The sequence below is a fragment of the Dermacentor andersoni genome, chromosome 9 (assembly GCF_023375885.2).
Source record: "Dermacentor andersoni chromosome 9, qqDerAnde1_hic_scaffold, whole genome shotgun sequence".
NCBI classification, from domain to species: Eukaryota; Metazoa; Arthropoda; class Arachnida; order Ixodida; family Ixodidae; genus Dermacentor; species Dermacentor andersoni.
The window spans coordinates 74,360,537-74,381,151 of NC_092822.1; the positions used below are offsets into that span (position 1 = coordinate 74,360,537).

At 44.3% G+C, this 20,615-nt stretch overlaps 1 protein-coding gene across 1 annotated transcript in view; it reads right to left on the minus strand.

The window, feature by feature from the left end:
- Window positions 1-20,615, minus strand: part of Cont (Contactin) — a 61,767-nt gene that overhangs the window by 21,376 nt on the left and 19,776 nt on the right. The window contains exons 11-19 of the mRNA XM_050176123.3: window positions 15,658-15,839; window positions 10,417-10,583; window positions 9,029-9,146; window positions 8,582-8,739; window positions 6,819-6,939; window positions 4,468-4,634; window positions 2,435-2,555; window positions 1,809-1,964; window positions 528-769 (exon numbers count right to left, since the gene is read on the minus strand). Of these exons, the coding sequence (XP_050032080.1) occupies window positions 528-769; window positions 1,809-1,964; window positions 2,435-2,555; window positions 4,468-4,634; window positions 6,819-6,939; window positions 8,582-8,739; window positions 9,029-9,146; window positions 10,417-10,583; window positions 15,658-15,839 (1,432 nt within the window). The remainder of the gene's footprint in view (window positions 1-527; window positions 770-1,808; window positions 1,965-2,434; window positions 2,556-4,467; window positions 4,635-6,818; window positions 6,940-8,581; window positions 8,740-9,028; window positions 9,147-10,416; window positions 10,584-15,657; window positions 15,840-20,615) is intronic.

Consider the following 20,615-nt stretch of genomic DNA (forward strand, 5'->3'; position numbering starts at 1 on the left):
ACTACACCCTATGCGCTGTGGAACAGACAGGTGAAATAGAAGATGCTGATCACAACCGATCTGCAACGACCCGGGAGGGGATTTTGTGGTACCGGAACAGGAAACCGCATGCACGCTGGTGTTTTCACGTGGGATGGGCAGGCAAGTGTTGCAGGGAAGCACTGCTGTGGCGGATGGCTACTGTTATCACTTGCATGCACCTCGCGCCTTTCCTTGTTTGCATGGGACCGAGAGGCCAGGAAACGTATAATACGACTGCAATTTGGCAATGTACTGAACATCGGTGCTGAAAGATCATGTTTTCTGGGAACGTGTGAACCGGTAAAAAAGAAGTGTAACTGTATTGGGTCATTTTTTTTGCATTCTCAAACACGAACGCGGATGCCAGGAAGTTGTACGTAACAGGATCATATCAACGAGGTTCTACTGTACTCCTTCTACACTGGCTAGCTAGAATGATTGTGCTGTTTTGTTTCAGCCCAACCAGTCTTGTCTGTCATTAACATCAGACATAGCAGCCGGCTCACCGTCCACATGATGGTGAGCGAGCCAGCCTTGCCTCCTCCGCCGCCAACGTTGCGAGGGGCAATGTACGGCCGGTCCACGGCCGTGTTGTACTGTGGGCTGGGATCAGATGGTTGACCGACGCCGAGCAAGTTGGCAGCAATCACCCGAAACTCATATTTGCTCCACGGTGACAGCACGTTGCCAAGCTCGATCTCTCGTCTGCCTGATGTGTGATGCTTTGAAGCTGGGGCATACGTGACATCTGAAAAAAAAAAAAAAAGATAATCACATTTATACGAATGCATGACTTGCAGCACTTCTTAATGCAAAATATGCAGTTCTATTGGCTAAGTATTAGAAATTTTGGTTTCTGCACGAATGTTAGCATAAAATACAAAAACAACTTGCTAAAAATTCTCGTGCTACACATGTGCAAATGTAATGCCTGAAATCACTGCTCTCCTCCTACCTTGTCGGAAGGCAACCTCCTCACCGACTTCTGAAAATCTATCAGCACCTTGACTTCTAGACCCACATAAGAATATGATAAATGCTAATGCATTAAACAACAAGACCACAATAGCAATGCGATGTCATCGCTGGCACTACAAAATGGCAGTTCACCATGTTCTGCTGAATTGCTGCTACGACACTTGTGATCACTAATAGAGATTTACAAGCTTTGAATAATCCAACTCGCATTTTAGCAAGCCAGAATGATTCCTTTTCATCAGTTCCATGTTCCAAAAGCATTTAAATAAGACCAGCAAGGCCTGGGCATGCCAAGCATACACGGAAACAGCAACTGTGAAGGTGTGCCTCGGTCACCAAAATGCTGCACTCGTAGGCGTATGAAGAAGAAATATTACAGAGATGCAGAAAAGGAGTATTCAGTCAAGAGGAAGCTTTAGCCTGAGGCAAACTCTGAGTTCCTATTCCAACACATGTAAAACACAGAAACACTCTCAGCAGATGGCCATTGAAGCAACTTGAATTAAATGTGTTGCATTTAAGAAAGATAAAGTCAATCAATCAATCAATCAATCAATCAATCAATCAGTCAGTCAATCAATCAGTTCATTCATGCATCAATGACATGGAGGGGCGAAAAGAAAACAATTGTTGGAAGTACAAGTTTTGTTGATTGCCTTAAACTTTTTACAATCACGTTAGCAGTTTGTTGTGGCAGGAGCCTACTGCCTGCCCTCGTTTTGTTTGTTGAAAGTCTGTGTAGTGCTCTCTATTTTCTATTATTACCATGATGGCAATGAAACAGAACAGATGCGAGGTCGGGCACTCACTCCGCAGTTCCCTCCAGGTGGCGTTGTGGTTGGTGCGACCTTCGACAGCATAGCTTGTTATGTGGCTGCCATGGCTGGTGCCGTCGGCCCACTCAACAAAGCCAGAAGTGGCGTTGAACGAGTGGCCCAGCACTGCACCGGGGGGACCCGGGGGACCTGCAACACAGAGGTCGCACAGAAAGGTCACTTGGTGGCAGAGTGACTCAATCAGTCCATGCCAACAAGCAGACCACCCTTTAAAGCCCCAATAAATAGCCCAAAACAGGTGGAATATGTCACCCAAAGAGTTTATTAAAGTTACTAAAGGAGGTGCATTTGAGTTCACACTACAGTTTGCACACCATATTTCAACACACATTATTGAAGATGGCTGCACTGGTTAAATGCATTTAAAAAAAAAAGCAATGAGCTGGTCACATTCACCGACAACAGCACTACTTCTGGTCCCACCACAGTGACTACGTGGCACATTGAGTTGTTGAGCACAAGATCACTTTTCTGATACACAGACACAACGGCCATATTTTGGTGCGAGTCAAACGCAAAAGTGTTGCCTTCCTGCCCACGTGCCAATGTCAACAGCAATGTCATTAACAAAAGAATTGCTAACTAACACGCAGACTCACCTAGAACTAGCAGCTCAGTGTTGGCAAACACCTTTCCCACCGATGTCTTGGCTATGCAGGTGTAGTGGCCAGCCTCTGCGAAGCTCACGTTGTAGATGACCAGGTAGCCTGGCCGGTAACCCTGCGTTTAGCGTTTGTACCAATGTGAGGGATGAATACGCTGCGGATACAAAAGGCTGTCCAGCTCGCTGGTGCATTTGCAATGGTAGTGCTATTTCATTCTTCTATTTTTTCTTATTATTTTCTCTTTTGGACAAACCAGGCAAATAACAGTGCAAAGTGTATGATGAATGATGGAAAAGAAAGAAATTTGATATTGAATAATTTAGGTGCAATGAAAGCAGCAGTAAGCCCAAAATCTTTTTTTCGAAGTTGGCAGAATAAAAATTGCAGCTTTGCCCGTAGTGTGAAGCAGTGATGCAATCTAAGGCAAAATGCCACAGTAAGTGTTGCAATGTTTTGCACGGTGTTGGCTGGCATAAACATTCGCAAATGAGAGCGAGCAATCTACTTTTGAGAAGAAAAAGAAGTGTCAGCTGCATTCGTTTGTAGAAGTTGCACTCCTCAGCAGTGAAGCCGAGAGATGGGCCTTTTCCTTCCTCCTCTTACTTGTTCTGCCGAGCACTAGAAGACTAATGAAGACAAATTAGACACACGTGATAGTTGTCATTTGAAGTAGAAATAAATTTAATTCAGGACAACCTCCACAACTTGGGTATTTGTGTATGTGTACTAGAAGCGGCTCTGGGAGTGTTAGCCAGTGCCACAGATGGCCATGGTAGAGTATCGTATGTATAATGCTGAAGGTGGGGGTTGTGCTCCCACTGTCGGCAAGTTGTCTTTTTATCCCATTTTCCCTTTCCTTATTATTTCTACATTTCAACTAAAATCAGCTAATTTTCCCTATGCCTTTATTGGCTGCATTGTCTGTTGATTTCGTGTCGTTGCGAATAGTAAAAATTTAAGCTCCTCAGTTCCCCTTCTTGTCACATTTGACAAGCAGCAGCACCAGCTAGACAAGGACGAAAAAAAGCTGCTGCTGCTACTGCTTATCAAATATGAACTTCCACCAACTCACCCAAGTTTCTCTATTCCCATTCTTATTGTTCATGGCATTTGTCTTGCACTTTTGTGTCCTGCAATGAATCTCAATGTTGTACGAGTATCCTTCTCTAAACCAGCATGTGGAAACAGTGCCGCAAAATTGTGGAGATTTGTGCAATCGTAAGCAGCTACGCATCACCGACTGTGAACAGCTGCATATGTTTCTTATCTTCAGTTGCCTCTTTGCTCGTTTACAAATTCCCCACGCACTACAACGCGATGAGGGACGAAAGCTGTACCGCACCTCACTGCTTTCAGAAAAGACAGCGAAAAGACAGTGAGGCGCCGACTCACAGGTTTTGATTAACACAGAGTGCATGCAGATACAGTGCACACGTTGAAATCTAGGCGAAGCTCTAGTGAAGCTGTTAATTAAATGCTGTACAACTAAATGCGATGCATAAAATTCGGTTTACTCCCACGCTACACACCGTGTGATGTCACACAATGTTTCTGCACCCCACTGCTCACAAGCTATGCTGAAATGCAAAGACGATATCAAGCAACCGAACAATGTGAAATGTTGACTTAGCGATGTAGAATAGTGGTAGGAAGTGCATACACTGAGAAGTGCAACACCTGTCTAAATACATTTAAGGCTTTTGTACCCATTGTATGACTGAGATGCACACCCTATTGTCACAGAATGGGGAAGCCCAAATTTAAGAAGTTTAAAAAAATCAACGCAGCTGTTCAATATTATGCACTCTGTTAGTACGACCTCTGCACAGGTATTATGTCCCGATTTCTGGTTTGATTTCACAGAATAGAGGTGGACTCACCAGCACAACCTTGTTGGTCAGCATTCAATGCTATACAAGTCATTTATTCAGCGAGCAACTTACGTGTTTATACCGGACCCCGACGGGGTAGTCAAACAAAAGTTTGCTTTAAGAGAAGAAAAGGAAGGGTTCCATCCCGGCACTGACCACGGCATACTGGGGCCACTCGTGCGGATGTATGTGCAGGTCGTTGTGCAGCCAGATGTAGGACAGGTCGAGCATGTGCGGTGCCAGTGCATGGCAGCGCAGCTCCTCCAGGCTCCCCACCGTGGCCACCACCTTCGGGGGAGGGGACTCCACACTGCGTGGCAATGCTGCGTGGACGCAGTCACGAGGTTACGACGGCACATCCTTGGCAGCGACAACTGTGCTCAAGTGCACGACGGCCGTCTGCTACATTCGACACATGTTTCACCTACTACATTCAACGGCGAGGAAAGGAACAAGAGGAAGAAGGCGAAGGAGTGTGTATGCCACCCTTTACCAAACAACTGGGCAAAGAATTAAACTGGTGATCAGGTTGCTGAAACACGTGTTCATCCTTTCCTGAAGGCCTTGTTGGCCCCCTGTGATGGGGCCCATTCCATTTCAATGAGGGCTCTTATTTTGGTTTATCAAGCTTCCCCTCATGATGAGAGTGGATTTTCTTGTACAGTAGCTGTCAGTTGGGCATGCTGGTAAACGTTCATGATGGAAAAAGCGCTATTAAAATGGAGGCTTACGAAGATAGGGCATACTGGTTATAACAATATTTCAGTGCCCTTACAACTTTTCAGCCTTGCCACTGGAAACTGCATCCAGGTGTAATCAAATTTACTTTTTAATGCACCATAATGTTACAACGGACAATTTAGACTTGTTCACAGTAAGAAGAAGGTACCCACAAAGTTCCCAACCACTTTCAGACGCGTTTACACAGATGGCAGACAGATGCAGACAAAAAAAAAAGAAAGAAGAAGAAAAAAGTGGCACGGAGGACATCACACAACCTTGCCGTAGGCCTCCCGATTTGAAAATTCATTAAAATTGGTGCCAACAGCAGCCAACGTGCACGAGGTTGGTTGCAACAGCAACCAACCTCGTGGAGCAGTGCCGAGTGACGTGACGCATATTCCCCTCTTTTGTCCGTTGCACAGATTGGCCTTAATGAGCTGATGCTAACCCCCAAAAACTACCTGTCATAAAGATGCAAAAACCCTCCTGTTTTTTGGAAGAAAACTGGAAAGCAACATTCTCCAAGCAATAGAAGATTGCCATTAAGCGCAGTATGGTCCACTATTAAACTGAAAACCTCATTTGTATTTAGGACAACTTCACTACTTCTTTAGCTTCACAGAGAAAAAAACACTTGATTCTATTCAACAGACATTGTGTAAATAAAAATATTTTCCAGATCTTCATATACGAACTAAATTGTTATTAGTGCTGGGAAGCGCAGTAACAATGGTGTTCACTTTAACTGCAAGGACATACTATACATCTCAATTCATAGGTACCCAAGTTACTTATAGCTAGCAAGACTCTAGTTAAGTAATTTGATTCGCCTCCCGAGCATGCACAGCACTGTCTTCATTGCACAAAACTTAGAAGCATAAAAGCCTGCGTTAAATTTTCTGATACTCAATATACCATTCGACACTTGGCTTTCTTTTATTGATTCAATTTGATATTCGATTCGAAATCTACTATTCGGTATTCACACACCCCTACAAACTACTGATAAAAAGATCATTTCTTGTGGAACTATCAAGTTCGTTATAAACAGGTTGGACTGTATTGTAGAAGTGTAATTTCCTAATACAGCTCCGCTTAATTTTTTTACTGCCTCTCCAGGGTGTATGCAACTAGTCAATCTGGTGTGTGTTATCTTGTTCCACAGTGGAGAACTTGTTTACACCTTTTGATTTTGAGCAAACACACACACTCCATTAGCCGCTTAAAAGGAATTAACTTCATAGCAAATCGCTCCTTCTTTCTCTGCTGAAGGGGCATAGATTCAACTAGCAGTTCCAGAGTGTACTGCATTACTTCTGCCGAATGCATGCCTCAAGCTTGACTAGGACGCAGTGTGGAAGCATTGTACTTTCACCTCACCGATCTGCATTGACGGAATCCTGAGTTGGATTGAAATGTTTGCTTCAGCATTTTGGTTGCTTTTCTAAAACGACGAGCAAAAAACTGGCGCAAGCAATTCTGATGGTAGACATGGGACTTGAAGCCAGCTCGTGTGGATCCAAACAGCAAGATTCTAAGGGACCAAGTCCCGATGCTAACTCATGCTTGTAGTGCGTCTATAACGAAACTAGTGTGCTTTGTTGAGTCTAACAACTGTTAAGGCCAAGCTTTGTTTTACACCATATGACCTTGCTCCTACTTTCTTATACACTCCACACAACAGGCTTCTAAATGCACCACTCTTCTTTGATAAATGTGTCATCACTGTTGCTTCAAGATAACGCTGCCAACAAGGTTGCAAGAGCTGTCCTGCAATGACTTACAAAGCACGACAAGGGCACCAGTGCTGCTGGCAGTGCCGTACTGGTTCTTGACAACACAAGTGTAGTTGCCTTCATCTTCCCGGCGCACCGGATCGATCCGCAGGTAGCCGTTGTTGAGAACCTGCGTAAACCCAGTAACAAGGCATGAAGCACATCTAGGCACTCTGAGCTTGGACAGCAAGCATGAGGATAGCAAATGAGGCAACGACAACCGACTCGCTGCTTCTAATGATCATACCAAGTTTCTACAGCAGTAAATATCATGGCCTCTTTCACCTCTCACCATGTTCATCGGCCACACCACAAAACCACCTACTTTACATGACCTGCGCAACTGCTCCGGGTATCTGCATTTCGGCTAGCTGGCACTCTTGTACAAGAGGAGCTACAAATGCCTTTCTTGTGTTTAAATTAGCATGTGCTGTTTCCTTTGTAACCAAGAGCATTTGGGACCCCCATACTATCCTTACATAATTAGTGTTATTACTTCCACACTAGTGTTTGGCCAACAACAATTAGTGCCTCATCAACCTTATGTATAGTCTGCTCAGCTACTTTACCTCTTGTATACTGAATTTGCCTCTCGCATGACATGTAACATCTGGTACCTAAAGCCCATTACTTCTGGTACTTCTGGTCTTCTGGTAACCATTGCCCTCACTGAGCCAGTTGGCATCAAATCATTCTTTTTTTTGTGATTGATTGATTGATTGAAAACTTTATTGTTCCACCGAGCTAGGGTGCCCGCCTCTTAACCTACACGTAGGTAGGGGGGGGAGGACGAAGCAGTCCCCGCGCGTTGAGGACGGTGAGTGTTCACGGCCTCAACGGCCAGGCGAATTGCTCGACGCTGGTCGTCTTCAGCCTCGCTCTGGAGCAAGGCCTCCCAGGCTTCTCTACTGTTAATGTTTTCATTGGCCCCTGGGGAGCCAGCACACTCCCATATTATATGGTTTAGCGTACCTTTTTGCTTACAAATTTTGCAGAGGGCGTCGTTATAGTCCCTCGTCTGTGTTAGGTAGATCCAATGTGGTGATGTATAATTGTTTCCCTGGAGGCGTCGCCAGATGCGAGCGTCCTCCAGAGAGAGAGACCGATGCGGAGGCGAAAAGATTCTTCTTTCGGCTTTGTAGTGATCGACAATTTCCCTGTACGTGATCATGCTATCTTTTATCCCTGGAACTGGCTGCTCTAGAGTTGCCCGGTGGTAGAGTGCTCGGGCGAGCTCGTGAGCGGCTTCGTTGCCTGGGACTTCTTCATGGGCCGGTACCCAAATAAAAGTTATGTCCCTCCTGGGAGGGTTTTTGAGTAGAATGTGGAGGGCTTCTTCCGAGATTCTCCCTTTGTTAAAATTTCGGATAGCTAATTTGTTATCGCATAATATTACTCCCGCTTTTGTGCCCGCACAAGCGAGCGCTACTGCAACCTCCTCGGCTGTACAGGCGTCCCTCGTGCACGTGGAGCACGCTATCTTAACGCACCCGTCGCCATCAACCACCGTCGAAACAGCAGCCCCGTCTCTGCCGCAAGCGGCGTCCACGTACGCTACATTATGCGCCGGTGTGTCTTTAAGTTTATTTAGTAGAGCCTTAGCCCTGTGAGCTCTCCTCTCTTTGTTGTAGATAGGATGCATATTTTTAGGTAGGGGGGCGATTCTGAAGCGCTTACGCACGTCCAACGGAATGTCCTTCTTGTCAGTCGGGGCACCCCTGTCTTTTTTTTGTGCCCCTTCCACAAAGAAAATCACAGCAAGGTGGACATACCTGCGTCCTGCCCCCGAGTGGAAAGGTGTAGCCATTCCGTCTCCACGTGAACTCTGGGAATGGGGCTGCCTCGGGACGGCAGGGGATGGTGATGTTGCCTTCCTCGGCAGCATACATCTCTGTGTCCAGGGGGTACTTTGCGAAATTGGGTGCCATGGCTGCGTTTTGAAGCAAAGCCCAAAGCACAACTTAGGCAAGAGAGGGGACGGAGCAGGCACACTTATTTCAACCTGAAGACACACATGTTCAAAGGAGCATGGAGAGTGATTTTCATGGCTGCATGAACATGGGAAGCAAGGCAGGTGACGACTGACTAAGGTCAACAGTGGAAATGAAGCAATCAAACAGGAAAGTCGGGACAGTTGGTGGCTCATGTTATGCAATGTGGCTAGCCACTGCTACAAATGTAATGCAGCATGGTGGTAACAGTGTAAAAATCACACTCACTGACGACTCGCAGCTGTGCTGTGGTGAAGCTGGTGCCGAGAGAATTGGTGGCTGAACACTGGTACATGCCTTCATCGGCACGGTTGAGGTCCTCGATGACCAGAATGTTGTTATCCACCTGTCAAAGTTGCCAGGAAGCTCAACAAATAGCTTGACACACGCTCCCTCTCACACCATCTCGAGCACTCATGAATCATGCCTTATGAAAAGCTCTCTTGACGCAATGCATAGCACACAAACACTACTCAGAGCATTGGATTCCCTACAACAGTGGGCAAACACCCATGACATCTTACAATAATGTCCACATGATCGAGTTTCAATAGAAATCACATAATTACAGTTCAAATCATCTGTTTTGAATGTTGAATGGCAGTACTCAAGTAACAAATAATTTAAATTACGTAACATACATCTTACAGCTACACATTAAATGCAAGTACACCATACTTACTCGTGTAAAGGCTGCAATTGTTCTTTCAATTTTTTACTGCAAGCGGGCCTTATAGGAGGTAGGCATACGGCTACTCTGAACTGCGCTCAGACTGCTATGCGAAATAGCGCAACTGCTGGCAACCGACTATAAACACCTTTACAGTCACCGATAAACTATTCAGGACACGGACAATGCCACAAAAATGTCTCAATAATTGGGCAGTCAAAAAAATAAAAACTGCGACCGTAAAATCAAGTTTGTTGTTTTTTAGAGCGCCAGCAAAGCGGAACATTCTTTTACAGGCTTTTCTGTGTTGTGCTCCATTAAAATTAAGTTTACCTTAAATACTGTGATGGCTGAGGCCAGAGGTGCATTTAGTGCTCACCCATCCCGCAGCCTGATATACATCCACAGGTCGTAGTGAACTTATACCGTTCCATCTAGTAAGCACACATGTGAACTTAGTAGACATTGGCGGTAGTTGCCAGCTGATTGTCCACCGACCCAAACTCCGCTTCACACACATGGACGTCAATCCATCCTGTACACGTGATCTCACGTTTGATTGACGTGGTTGACTGGTACAAACATTTTAAGGGCAAACTTCCCACAATGGCTTCATTGGAATCGGCAACCAAAGTTGTGGATTAGTAGGCTTGGTGCAGAGTGCAGGATATAGTGATGATAATGTGCAATCATCAGCAGAACAACTAGTGTCATCTAAAAGCAGCTTGCAGGAATTAACCAGCACTCAGGTATGCACGTGATGCTTAGTGAAACTTTTCCAAATTTTCACACTTTGTAGTGGGAGTGCGGGCCTCAAATGAGTGTATACGCTTTTTGAACACCGAATCTTGAACATCGAACATTGAACATTCTAATCTGATTAAATTTTAAATCAGGCAGACAGGCAGACAAACGGAGGCATAAATGCAGGCTGGTCAATGCGCACCTTGTACCGGGCCCGCATGTCGTCGCTGCTTTCCATGTTGAGCATTTGGCCATTGCGATACCAGTGGTACTCCACCTCGGGAATACCAAATGCCTCACAGGTCCACGTGAGTCGGGAGCCTTCGTCCGCCACCTGGTGCTCCAGCGGGATAGTGAACTCGGGCATTGCTGCGTCCAGGAACACAGGCACAAGTACAGGTCACTACGAGGTGGTAACATTGGCCAACCCAAGCACAGAATCACTAAACTTGTAAAATAAAATTAAGAGTTTCACATGAAGTTCAATGCAGTGACTGGTATGGCTTATACAACTTAAGAGATCTGTCCTTTATGATCTTTGTTATTCGTTTTCGTGATCTCATGTCTCAAAAGTTATTCATCCTCTTATTCTGTAGATTTAAGCACATCAGCACCCCTTAAACAATTCCGATGCGATTTGTGCTTGGTATGCTGTGTGTTGCATAAATAGGAGCAGAAGCTATACATGACATTTCCTGCTAAACCGCTGGCTAGTTCAGTCTCAAATTTTGCGCTTCCTGCAGGATTTTGCAGAGGTTTTAGCTCATTACCAAGTTTGTGGGCATTACTTCCTAGTTTCATTAACAATAAACTCCAGTGCATGTTGTCTGTGGAAATGCCATTCAAAGCATGTCAATTCCACTGCAATTAATGGTGGCATGATCAGTCACAGCTGTGACAGATGGTACAACCGCCCCATTGCAGCGGAATAAAAGAATCTTGAATAGTGTCACTGGAGATGACAATCACTCCAATTTATTGTTGACTAAACTAGCAAGTAACGTCTGCAGACATGGTAATCAGCTAAAATTAATGCAAAATGGTATCCCTGAGCAAAATTTGAGTACGAATGGGCCAGCGGTTTATAGCCACCTATACCTGTCACTTTTACTTATGCCACATTCAGCAGAACCTCATTCATACATTCTGGAAAAAAAAAAAATTCTAGAAGAAACATACTACTCGTTTTCCTACTTCCCACAAGCTGTGCGAGAATGGAATGAACTGAAACCGTGTGTTACCGCGCAAACAACATTGTCCAAATTTGTTGAGCTTGCCGAGAAGGCAGTCCTCTCTTTTACTTACTGATATTATTTGCGTCTCTGTATGTGTTCCCACCTATCCTGTATTCTCTTAAGCCAGGATTGCAAATGTACATATGTGTCAAAATTGTTTACCCACTCCTGTAATAACCCCCATGGGGTTGACAGTATGTTGAAATGATGATATGTGGTGTTTAATGGCGCAAGGGCCAAGTATGACCAAAGAGCGCCATGCCAAAATGTAATTTTAACAATGTATTGTGAATGCAGTGGATAGTGGATTTATCATGGTAAATGTGACATGGCTGTAAAAAGGCCTAAAAACTGTCGCTGTAAATGGCGTAAAATAAATAGGTACTAAAATGATGACACTGATTAGGGCATGGACGATGGCAATTGGGTTTCGTTAAAAAAAAAAAAAAAAAAAAACCATGATGGAACAAGGCAACACATAACAGTGATAGTAGAACCTCAAGAGAGCCCTTTTATTAGAAGGGTTGTTAGTCGTGTGCTAAAAATTTCCTGTCCAAATGATTTTGAGAGTATCTGTTTCCAATAAAAACTGTAAGACTAATTTCATGTTAAAAAGCGGTTCATCACTAAGAAAAAATGCAGGGTGAAGAGGTGTATTTTCACGATATGCAGAAGGAAAATACTTTTTCCTCTCTGTTTCTATTGCAGGGCATTGAATAAGAACGTGGAGTACTGTGAGACTATTGCCGCACTTACCACAAGTCGGGGGATCGCCTCCAGTCAAGAGATAAGAGTGAAATAAATAAATAAAATAAACTAACTGGGAAAGCATACAACCTAAAGTAAAAAAAAATGGCAGACTCGACTGTAATTTCCACCTACATTGTGCGAATCGTTGCAGCCCAAGATGCCAACATGCGTGCTGAGCTGATGTGGCCCCAGTGGCCCGAGACGCGCATTGTCATTTTTGGCACTTCAGCTAGCACTCCTCAAATTCAACCTCGATCAGCAGCTTCTTTGGGCGGGGCATTCTGGTGAAAAGTCCTTCCGTGCTCACTCGGTAGGAATCATTGGGCCCAAGATGCACACATGATTCGAACTGTCAGGGCCCGAGCGGTCCGAAACATGCTTTGTGGTTTTTCGTTTGCGTAGTGTTTTTAAACAGAAATGGGGGGAAAAAAAAAGATTGAGCTGGCATGCAACAATGTAACACGATTCCACCAGAGCGAAACATGCACGCACTTTGCGCCGCCTGCAGAAGGGAACAATGGCACATTTTGGTTATCGCCAGGTGTATGCAAATATAAGAAAATTTTAGAGTGCCATCGGATATTATATTTGCGATATCCGTATTCGATCCGAGAACTAGGCATTTGAAAATTTTTGAATATTTGGTTCGATACATATATTTCGTACAAATAAAATATATCCACAGCTGTGCGGGAGCAAACACGGTTCTTAGTTGGAGCAATAGCACAAACTTGAAACAGGGACAGAGGAGGCAAGAACAACATTATCTGTCCCTGTCTCAAATTTGCGCTACTGCTCCGACATTATCTATCAACAAGCTCAAGTTGCTCTTGCAAACTGTTCTTAACGCTTGTTTCTATCTAATATAAGAATATGTGTCCGATTCTGTGCAGAATTTCGTGATGATTTCATACTGCTGGCAAAATTGCACCTGTAAAGTGCGGTCAGCCACTGGACAGCTCAAATGTGTGGGAAAGCAGGCCTCTCAGTAGCGAGGAGCACAGGTTTGCAGACAGCTAGGGTGCACTTAAGCACAACGAAAGAGGATGGGGGCGACTGTGCAAAAGAATCCAATTGCAACAAGAATGCTCTTTCCAGGAGTCCAATGGATGGATCCTCAGCAGCGATGGCCCAGTCCTGAGCTTCTTTGTTTGACAGCAAACTCAATAAGTGATGGCTGGCACTTGAGTTCATGGGCATTTGATGCTATATAATATAAGGCACAGGTAAGCAAGAGCAGACAGCTAGTTGGAAATACTCAATTTCCCAAGTTGACACGAGTCAAATACACAATTTTACTCTAACAGCTTACTAGTCGAACTTTTTATTGCTGACAACATAATTACAATGTTTCAACATATTAAAGTAACAACTTGCTAATGAATGCATGCAAATATCATCATTCAATATTCACAGTCAATTCATATTCAGAAATCTTGATATTTGCACACTCCTAGTTATTGCCTCTTAAGAGAGTGCAGTGAGCTTCCAATGCGTTGCTATTGCGCAGTCATTTAAGACAGCTAAGGGAAACCAAAAAGAAATCAAACTGGTGCGCGACGCCCGAATATGATTCCACCAGAGTGAAACATAGAGCTCACTTGGCATGTGTTGCGATTGGTGCCGAAGACAGTGTTTTCCAGGAACGTATGAACTGGTAGAATAAAGAAGCTTAACTGTATTGGGTTATTCTCGGTATTCCTTATCGCGAATGTTGGTACTAGGAAATTGTGCGAAATGGGATCGTATTAACGAAGTTATACTCTATATGTGCCAACATGCATTGTCTTTGGGATCGGCCTACTCACACCTCAAAATGCACTGCCTCCAGAGACAGCCCCTCACTGCTGCCATGGGCAGGTCAGTTCTGGGAGAGCCTGTTGCCTTTACTTCTGCTTGACAGTTACTCCTCACATCTGACGAAACCTATGTTTGCTGTGTAAAAGTCATCCGTAGCGCACAATAATCAAGCACAGCCTCTAACAATTCATGCATGACTAATTGATACTACCAACACATAAGATACACGCGAGGGTACAATAACAACCAACTGTGGAGGTTTTCTAACACTAGAACAACCACCTCAAGTGCTAATCAATTTCATCCATAGAAAATTTTTAGTTTCACCTCATTTCTTGTATCTTTAGAATCATGAAAAGCTTACAGCTGCAGAATAGATTAAGAATTTGTAATTCTTCAATGAGTTTTGTCAAGTTTACAATAAGTGGACTCTATCATACTGGAACTCTTTTATGGGAATGCCACAGAAGAGGACGTCAACTACTCCTTGTCTAGTGTACTTTGAAAGCACCTATCCAGCCACTTGAAAAATATGCCTGATCTAAAACAATGTGAAAAACAATGAAAGCAGTTGACCCGCTGCATGACGACATACTGGCACCAAGCAGGAACATCTGGCCATTTATGCAAATTACTGGAACTTGTAGCACAGGTTCAATTAGGTGTGTCTTAAGATGCATGTGACAAATCTTAAATACGGCAGAACCCAGTTGACACATTCTTCAAGGGACCACAGAAAAAGAATGTAACAGCTAGGAAAACATAACAGTGAGGAAGGTCTCAAATCACCACAGCAATGTCACACCTCGGAATGGCTGCCAGTAGACATTTTAGACATCTCGCCACTTGCACTGTGAACAGGGACAATGCATGAGCGAGCATGCGTATGAGGGACACATACAATGTTTTGCAACAATGACAACTTTCAATTACTAATATGCTTCACTGCATAATATGGCTATGTCGAGGCGAAGCTGACTAAATAAAACTGATTGTGCAACCCACCATAACACTCTTGCCATTCCCGAAATAAATGTAGCCCTGCACTTGACAGATCTTGCCCAATGTGCATGTTTCACAGCAAGTTTTAACCAACGCAAACTTCTTCGTGTACGTTTTCTCCCAACATGCTTGTGCAAATTCAGTTGTGTATTGCAAACTTTGGTTGCTTGTTGCAATGTGTAACAAAGCTACAAACTAATTTTCTGCTGCACAGCCTAAACTGACAGTGTTGCCAAGTCAAGGCAGCGTGCACAGTATTTGCACTTCGTTACAACCTGTAGATGCACATCAGGCTGCGTGGTCGCTTGTTGCAATGCGAGATGCAGGAACATTACAAAAATGGAGACGTAGCAGGGTCAAGACTGCAAAAATGCAACATAGCACCCGGAAAAATGCAACAGTGAGGAGCGTCCACTGTAGTGTTATTTTTATTAATGATCTTGCTTTTGATGCACTCTCTTGGCGTGCACAACTGTGCACCCAGCTCCTGAAGCAGATATATACGGGCCGTGAACAGGTACACACTGCCAACTGAAATACCCAATTTAACACCATTTCACACACTTTGTTTGTGCAATACGCTTGTCCCAATAAGCATGACCCAGTTTCCTACGCAGCTCGGTTTTTTCATTCACGTTCCGACAGACATGGCTCACCCTGTATGCTCAGGGTGACGCCCTTGCTGACGCTGTCTTGGTCGGCACTGGCAATGCAGACGTACTCGCCAAGGTCTTCGACGCGCACACGCGGCAGGAGGAGTACGCGGCCGTGCGAGCTGATCTGCGCCCCGACCGGCATGGGGCCTCCAACACGGGTCCAGTTGTACTTGGGTACAGGACTGTGGGTGGGAGAATACATGGACAAAGACACTGAAGCATTGGATCGACCAACAGGAATGGACACTAGAGGGAAAAAAGAAAAGTGTGCAAATCTTACCAGCTGTGGGAATCGATCTAAACAAAGCTTTCTGTGCCATTTGCGTTGACTGATGATAATTGGCAGTGATGTTTACGGCGAATGTTAATGTTTCCCATCATTTAGTGCAATGCTAGAGTGGTGAGTTGATGTTAAATGTCCCCTGCATACATGTACCACTTGTGTTTGTCTATGTAGTACAGAGAACACACAGTGAGATGTGCTTGCTTGAGGCATTGTGTGCCATTGTTCATAGCCTGCAAAAAGGTTAGCACTATCATTGCCCTGCACGGTGCAACACATTGTGGCAGAAGTGTTAAACTTCAATTAAATTATGCGGCTTTATGTGTTAAGCCTACAATCTTATTATGAGGCACATGGCAGTGGGAGGCTCTGTTTTAATTTTGCTTGCTTAGGATTCTTTAACGTGCACCTTAATCTGAGTACATGAGCGTTCTTGCATTTCGTCCCTGTGGTTGAGACCAAACCCGTGACCTCAAGCAATGCCATTGCCACAAAATTACTGCGTCGGGTACAGACGCATTGATTTAATGGGCAACCGCTTCCGTAATGTCCTCTACATGCTGCGGTGCTTTAATGCGGCTTTGCGTCTGCGTGCCCTATGTCAGTTGTCCACTTGGCAAATTTGCACGATGTTTATTGTTAAGAAATAATAGAAACGTAGCGTAGTTTACCTCACATTTAAATTTATCCAGTTTGTCCACAATTGCTGCCATGTCTAATAGCGGAGTTTCCTTGATTTCTCACCTCGCCTTTTCACTGTCCTGTACTCCCACCGTGCGTGCGAGCGATGAGTGGTAAGGCTGTTATTCACTCATTTCAAGGCTGCATCGGTTCTACCTGTTCTCTGTCTCTTCTCCCTACCTTTTCTCTACCATTCTATCTACCTTCCCCCCCCCCCCTATGAACTGTTGGATGTTAGTAGAAACGTATGCGCTGAAATTTCTGCAATGCTTTTACAGCAGTCAAGAGGGTATTGTGGCAACAGCAAGGAAGCTCCAGTGGGCATTGTGCAGAAGTAATGGAAAGGTCTAAACGAGTTTCTCACATCACCTTTCCTCTGTGCCGCGTTCCTGCCAAGCATATACACCCCCCCCTGATGCAGCGTCCAAGACAGAGATAGCAGCCGCATTGGAAAAGTCGAAGAGGCAAAGAAAGCTTCACTTTAAAACAATGGTACTACCAGTATTAACTTGTGGGTTTGAAACATGGATCACACTGAACAAGTTTGAGAAGAAAATAAGGATACACAATGAGCGGTGAAACAGAAAATGGTACGTATAATGTTAAGAGACAGGAAGACAGCAGTGTGGATTAGTGAGCAAATGGGGTTAGCCAATATTCTAGTCAAAATTAGGAGCAAATAGTGCACTTTGCTGCTCGTGTAATGTGCACAGCAGATAAAGGCAGATGCACATAACAGACTATACCACTGATTCAGCCAGTAGATGAGCGTGGCATGACTCAGTGGTATTGAAGTGCATCGTGAGAGCAGCTCGTCTGCAGCGGTCTTACGAGAAGCAAGATTCAGTGCCCACCAGGCCGTGTCGGGCTCATCCATGTACTGAATCAGCGGCATCGTTTTCTGTACAAATCCAGCACAGGTCGGCAGAGCAAGCCTAATGCTCTCTCATGCTCACTCACCAATATTTCTTCAAAGAACTGTACGCACTCATACTCATATGCAATCACTCTCACTGATACTCACTCGCACTCCTGCTCACGAATACTCGCACTCACCTACACTCACTCACACTCACGGTCACTTCCGTTCATGTTTACCGGCACCCACTTGTGCTCACACTCGCTTCAACTCCCCCTCACAGGCATTTACTCACACACACAGTCACGTCCACTGACAGTCACCAATAGTCGCTCACACTGACATGTCATCCACTCAAAATCACCGTTGCTAACTTTTGTTTGTACAGCCGACTACCATTAACTCGACCTTGAAGGGACCGACGAAACTGACCGAATTATTTGGCAGGTTGAATTAAGCAAGATGTACAAAAAAAGGCCAAAACACCGCTGACTCCTCTTGCAGTATTTGCCTTATTCTAACAGAACTAAAGTCAGCTTCACCGCATGACCTTGGAAGTCAGCTTAGGTGCAATACAAAAGTGTTATGCGGTAAAGCATACAAACATGTTGGATTACACTGCGCAGGCAATTTTTTGGCACAAGTAACTTGAAAAAAAAAATAAAAAGGGCGAGTGTTATGATTGGGCAAATACTGTAATCAGACAATTAGGTTATGGTTACTACTTGAATATATTCCTAGGGCAGGCCGAAAATGGGTGTTTTCGACGGGAGATGACGCATCTTCAACGCATTCAATGTCCCCAAGCTCTACTGAGACAGATGCTGCCACTAAAGGGGATGCTATTGAGTTTGCTATAGGGGTCAGGTGCAAGCTTGCTGGCTGGTCAAGTTCGAATTATCACTCAAAGGTCAATTTTACAATCGAAATAACAAAAGTTTGGGCTCATATGAATGCATGGGAGTTGTCTGGGAGCTTCGGTCAAGATCGAATTAACCGAAAAATATAATTAACTGGAGTCAAATTAATGGAAATCTACTGTACACACACTAATCATCACTTCATCCTGTTCATACTCACATCCACACCCACCCTTCATCGCTCACTAACGCTCTATCTCGAGCCCATGAAATCAGAGTGGAGCGAACATGGGTCACCGAACTCACAAGTGAAAATGCGGGCCTGTAATATCTAGCTTAACCAGTGGCCTATCAGAGTAAGAGAATGGGTGCCGACAGAGGGCAAGTGCAGTTGAGGATGGCAGAGGATTAGGTGGTGCGATGGGATTAGGCAGTTTGAAGGATTATAATAGAGCCAGCTGAGGCAAGACAAGGGCAAACAGAGGTTGCTGCGAAAGGCCTTTGTCTTGCTGCGAACACAAGATATTGTGACGGAAATGGTGGCGAAAAAAAAGAAAAGAAAACATGGAATCGACTTAGACTGTTAGATTACCTTCTAGAAACCTTGTGATGTTTGCTTTAAGTAAGGAGAACACTCAGAGAAAATCGCAAGTGAGGATGCTAGCGGTGTCTGCATTTGCAGTGTCATGTGGTGCCATTATTTGCGATGTTTACATCTTTGTGTTCTGTTTTTTTTTCATACTTGTATCATGAACGAAGAATCTCACAGCCAACTAGCCTGTTTAACAACGCTTACAACCAAGGGGCACACACAGTTCTGCCATAATTCATATCAACCACAATGAAAGGATACTTTTACATAACCATGCTAGTGATCTTAGAGGTCATGCTCAGCCAGGCACTACCGCCTGCTTTAAGTCAGAGGCCTACACAAAGGGGGCACCATGCTCCCTCCCACCAATATCACTGACAGAGTGGTGCGTAAAGGTGACATCAGCAAATTCATCATAGATGAATTTGCTGAATTTCGTGAGTGATCTTCATGAAATTGTTTCCTTTTACACTGAAATGCAGCATACATGACATATTTACCATCAGTGAATTACAGCAACTAACCAATTATAGAAGGGCACGACGAGTTGTGGGAGCTGGTACAGCATCTCTATAGTTGGACCCAGATATATTGAATCTGAAGGGGATCACAAAAAGGTTTGGTTATAGGTAATTCTATATATAAAATAAAGACTTTTATACAAACGTCTTCAAGGGGATTTTACAGCTGTTCGATATATACAATAGTTTGTTACATGGGGGTTCGACATATCCAGGTTTGAATGTAGTGCCAATCCTGTCCCGTGTCCATGCCATTTGTTCAGCTACAAAAGTTCTATTCTCGGTAAAAGGCAACACTTCAGAAACTTCAAGCATTGGCCCATCGTTTAAGCTTTACTTAATGGCTGCCTTTGGTGTTCCTTTAAGTTGCCTAAAATGAACACTTAGGAGCCTAGACGTGCAGATAACTGGCAAAGCTACGCACTGCGCCGCCCTGTATTGGCTACAAGAGAAGCCCGTAAGGCATTCATCCATCAGTAGCACGCAGCTGCCTCTCAGTAACAGCAGGCACCAGTCCGACCCAAAGAAATGGGAGCACAGGATACCTAACAGATGCAGTAGACAGAATAAACAAAAGCTAAGAAAATTAAAGAAGTTGCAAATACTCGTGTACAGGACAAACGGAAAGTAAAAAGAGAAGGAAAAAGCACTGGAAAGATCTAGCCAATCACGCACCACAGACACAGACAATCTAATAGAAGCAGCATGAGATAATCATAGAACAATTAGAGATACAGTAGAACCTTGTTGATAAATACATTTCCGTCTTGTTTCTTCCCAGCTCTTATGCTCTGAAGCACCGGTACTATTTTGCTTTCATAGGGGCATGCACATTAGTTTCCCACTTCTGACATTTCTCTTCTCAGTTGTCACATTCAAAAACTGTGAGGCTGTCACCGTCTGTCAGTGATGCTTGCATTAACCAACACTTGCCACCGCTGAAAATGGTCAATTTGCAGGACCTGCCATGTGCACAGAAAGATCGCCATCACAGTATTCAGATTGTCACTGTTCACTGATTCCAACATGGCTTGCGAAGTTTTTTAAACAGCCAAGAGAAGATGGATGAAGGAACAAGCAGTCGCACCGGACCCATGTTCGCCTATACTGCATCGTTACCTTAAATACCTCGTGTTGTTACTTCAATATACAAGGCTATGCA